General features: G+C 33.7%; 1 protein-coding gene across 1 annotated transcript; it reads right to left on the bottom strand.

The window, feature by feature from the left end:
* Positions 1-1903: 1903 nt before the first annotated feature.
* LOC145050104 (uncharacterized) lies at positions 1904-2404 on the bottom strand. Its single transcript, XM_078998408.1, has one exon. It carries the CDS (start codon positions 2402-2404, stop codon positions 1904-1906), a length of 501 nt encoding a protein of 166 aa, XP_078854534.1.
* Positions 2405-4529: the final 2125 nt, after the last annotated feature.

Here is a 4529-nt window from a genome sequence, read left to right as displayed (position 1 = left end):
GGGAGGGTGTGTAGAGGGATGACCTTCTATTCAGTTGTGAGGGCTAGGAGGTATATAAATCATGGTTGCACCATATTATTAGTGTATGTTGCGGATACTCGGGTTAAGAAGAAGAAGACCACCTCCAATGTGTCACCAGTTCTGGAGTTTTTCGATGTGTTTCACAAGGATTTTTCAAGCGTGCCTCCAAAGAGGCAAGTCTAGTTCAAGATTGACTTAGTTTAAGGTGTGGTTCCGATCGCCAAAGCACCCATCATCTTGCACCTCCATTGATACAAGAGCTGTCCACCCAGCTTCAGGAGCTATTGGACAAGGAGTTTATTCAACCGATCAATTCTCCTAGGGGAGCACCTATTCTATTTGTTAAGCAGGATGGTTTGCACATGATGTACATTGATTATAAAGAGCTTAATAAGCTCACAGTGAAGAGCAAATGTCCATTACCATAGACAAACGATTATCTGATCAGATTTAGGGTGCATCTTGATTATCCAAGATTGATTTGTTCCTTTTTTCCTGAATAAGGAAAAACGATATCTTTGGAACCCTTGGTGATTTTTTTTAGAACGACAAATCGACACTACTCCTAATACCACCTATATCTCCAATGAGACTTGAACCCTTAACCTCTAGGAGGGAGGGCAACACCCGGTACCACTGGGCTAGAAACCCTTTGATTGACCCCTTGGCGATTTAAGTTGATTTATAAGAACCAGGCCTGGTTCGAACTAAATTCATGTGTTCTATTTTGTAGTCTAAATTGATCATTAAATAGGATACCTATAAACAAACAAAAGAACATGAGTTTGATCATTTAATCTATGACTCTGCTCATACAATCTTGAAAAACAAATGAATAGTTGATCACTTATCTTAAGGCTAACATTTGATTTGAATCAGAGTTTGACATTTGCTTTAGAAAACACTCTTTGTTATTTGGTTATACTTGTAGTTGTAGTTATAGACTTATCCAAGTGGGAGACTGTTGGATTAAGGTGTCTAATCTCATAACTAAATAGGTATAAACTTGAAAATAGAAGCAAGGTCATTTTTGGATTGCACTCATAACTAAAAGTAACTAGAAATGGTATTATGAGAACGTAAGAAAGAGAGAGAGAGAGAGAGAGAGAGAGAGGAGAAGAGTGAGTGAGAGAGAGAGAGGGAGAGAGAGAGAGAGAGAGATTTGTTAATATATTTTGTGATTAATATATTAATTGGAAATAGATAATTGATTTGTTAATTTGTTATGTGATTAATAAATTAATATGAGATCAATAGTTAAATAATTGATTTATCAATTAATAAATTAATAAGAAATCAATAAAAATTAATTAATTGTTAATCATAATTAATCTGAAATTAATTTGGTATTAATAAAAATTAATTAAAAATGCAAAGAATTAATTGTAATTATTCAATAGTTGAACAAAAGAAGCAATTGTAGAACCATCCATGATATGAACAAATTTGACATGATTCATAAGGTTTCTGAAAACCGCTTAAATGCAGACAAGAAAATAATTTGAATTATAATTAAATCTATTATTTAATTAGTTAAATATAATATTAGGCTGGAGGGAGTGGTGCCACCGAAACCGCACTCCCTCCCCCGCCACATAAGCACCACATCATTTTTTACCACAAAAGTGTGGTTTCTTGCCACACCAAGAGAGTGGTGCTACACTTTTATTTATTTATTTATTTTGTTTTTTAGCTATTTTAATTAAAACTTCTTTTTTAATAAAAAAAACATAATTTTTCATTACTTGAAAATTAAAAAAAAAACATTACATTCAAAATTCAAAAAACATTAAATCGCATTACACAAAAAAAAGCACACACACACGACATTAAAATAATCCTAAAAACTTAAAAAAAACACAAATAAAATAACTAAAGCAAACTACATAAAGTCGTTATCCGAGAACTCATCTTCAGAGTCATCCGGTTGATCCAAATTAAGGTTAATGTTTTGAACCCCGTAAATGTGTTTCACCAAGTCATTGCGAAGAATTTGAAATGTTTCAGTGTAATGTATCTCTGCTCTCCTGTTCATATACTCTTCGCCACCAATTTCTATTGGTTGTATTTCTGGTATGGTTTCTTCCTCGTCAAACACACATATCGCTCTTCCTTCATCTTCAATAATCATGTTATGCAATATGAGACATGTATACATGATTTCTTGAAGTTTTTTCTCGCCTAAATAACTTGCTGATTTTTTCAATATGAACCACCTTTTCTTCAGAGCTCCAAAAGCACGCTCAACATCCTTCCTAGCTCTTTCTTGAGCTCTCTTGAATTTCTTTCGTCTAGAATCATGTGGACACGTAAACGATTTAACAAACACAACATACTCAGGATAGATTCCATCGACCAGATAATAACCATACTTATATGACATTCCATGCACTTCAAAAGAAGACTCTGGTGCGGATCCATCATATATGTTGTTAAATACAGGTGAACGATTAAGAACGTTGATGTCGTTAATCGAACCAGGAGAACCAAAAAAACATGCCAAATCCACATATCTTGTGATGCAACTTCTTCAAGTATGACCGTTGGGTGACCATGATCACCTCGGGTAAATTGCCCATGATATGACGTAGGACAATTTTCTCATGCCCAATGGAGACAATCTAAGCTTCCTAGCATTCCAGGAAACCCATGCACACTAGCATGATGAGCTTGTAATTGCAGGATGTCATTACGTGTAAGCTTACGTAAATATGTTGGACCATAAAACTGAATCACAGTTTTGCAGAAAAAGTGGAGACTGTCTCGTGCGATCCTAGCAGACATCCTAAAACTTTCGTCTAACGCATCAGGCGGAATGCCATATGCTAAATGACGAAGTGCGGTCGTGTATTTTTGTAAGAGAGTGAAACCGGGTGTACCTCTAGGATCATAGCGTTGTTGAAAAAAACTGCACTCCCTCGTTACATCTTCAACTATGCGTTCGTATAAACCTTTGCATATTCTGAAGCGCCTACGAAAATAATACCCTTGAAAAGTGACATTCTCTTCAAAATAGTCTTGCACCAAACGTTGGTTGACTTCTTCACGATTTCTTGAAATATATCTCCGTGTTCTCCATTGAGAAGTAGCAGTTGCGTTGTTGCATACAACATTTTATGTTTGTTCCGTCATTTGAGCACATGCAACAGCGGTATCAAAAGTAGTCTGAAATTCTTCAGAAGATGAAGAAGATTACATTTTTGAGAGTGGTGATTTTTTTTTTAATTTTGAAAGAGAAAAGAGATTGTATTGTGGTTAAAAACAAATGTAGTGGATAGGTATATATAGGAAAGAAAGGCCAAAAGAAAAAAAAAATTAATTACGCCAAAAGCCAATTCAACGGTCAAATATCCATCTACCAATCACGTGACACGGTACAAACTAGCCGCAGTGCGGCCAAAAAACGCGCAAGACTGCGGTCTGGGGGCGATGTGCGCGGTCCATGTGGTACAAACCGTGGTCTCAAGCCGCAACCACACCGTATAGCCTTACCTACAAGTTACCTAAAACTATAAGCCCAAAACCAACTATTTCGTTCTTACATTTACCTAAAATCTCAGGAACGAAAGTGATATTACACATAGATTTGTTAGGAGATGTGGAGACCACTACCTACCAATAGTACAAAGTGATAATTATCGAGTACCAATGAAATTTCATGGAACTTAACATGGGATGGGACAGAATAAAGGCTTTGAATATGGTCTTCATATATTATTAAGTTTCATTATATTGTTTCCTCTAATGGTTTTAATTTTTTAATAAATAGTTTTTCCACACCCACTACTTTATGAAAGCGTGTCTCTTATTTATGTGACATGTTATTACTCATCATTTTTACTTGTTAAAGTGATAATTTGATAAATAAAATGATTTAGTGCATTAAACATTATGAATCGATATGTAGCAAGGGACAGTAAGCATTACTTTTCAAATTTAAATATGAATTTAACATATGTTCGTCGAATTCCATCATAAATCCGTTGAAAAACCGTCATAAGTCCATAAAAATTCTCTCACCAATCTATTGGATTTCAGACACAAAGTTTGTAAATAAGTGTAAATCCATTAGTAAAACATTTAGCGATGTGACAGAAACTACCATCAAAAAAAGTTTTTTCTTTTTTTCTAAGAGAACTAAGTGTGGGCAACTAGATGTAACACTATTTTGGTGCCACATCATTAATGGTGCTATAACACCAAGTGGGGAAATGGTTATCATTATGACACCAACTTTTTTTTTTTCCATTTTATAATTTATTTTTTATTTCTTTTCGAATTTTTTTTTTTAATTTAGACAAATATTTTTTAAATATAACATAAAAAATAAAACATAATGTTTAAAAATTATAAATAACATATAATAATTTTTAAAGATTAAAATTAACATAGAGATTAAATTACACATAACATCCAAATTCAAAAAAATAATAATAACATCCAAATTCAAAAAAAAAAAAAAATACAACGCTGTTCGTTATCGTTATTGTTACCATAGAAAATATAAT

The sequence above is a fragment of the Lactuca serriola genome, chromosome 5 (assembly GCF_051521515.1).
Source record: "Lactuca serriola cultivar US96UC23 chromosome 5, Lser_US96UC23_V15, whole genome shotgun sequence".
Lineage (NCBI taxonomy): Eukaryota > Viridiplantae > Streptophyta > Magnoliopsida > Asterales > Asteraceae > Lactuca > Lactuca serriola.
The sequence above is the reverse complement of the archived record's forward strand: the minus strand, read 5'-3'. Positions and strand labels throughout refer to the sequence as shown.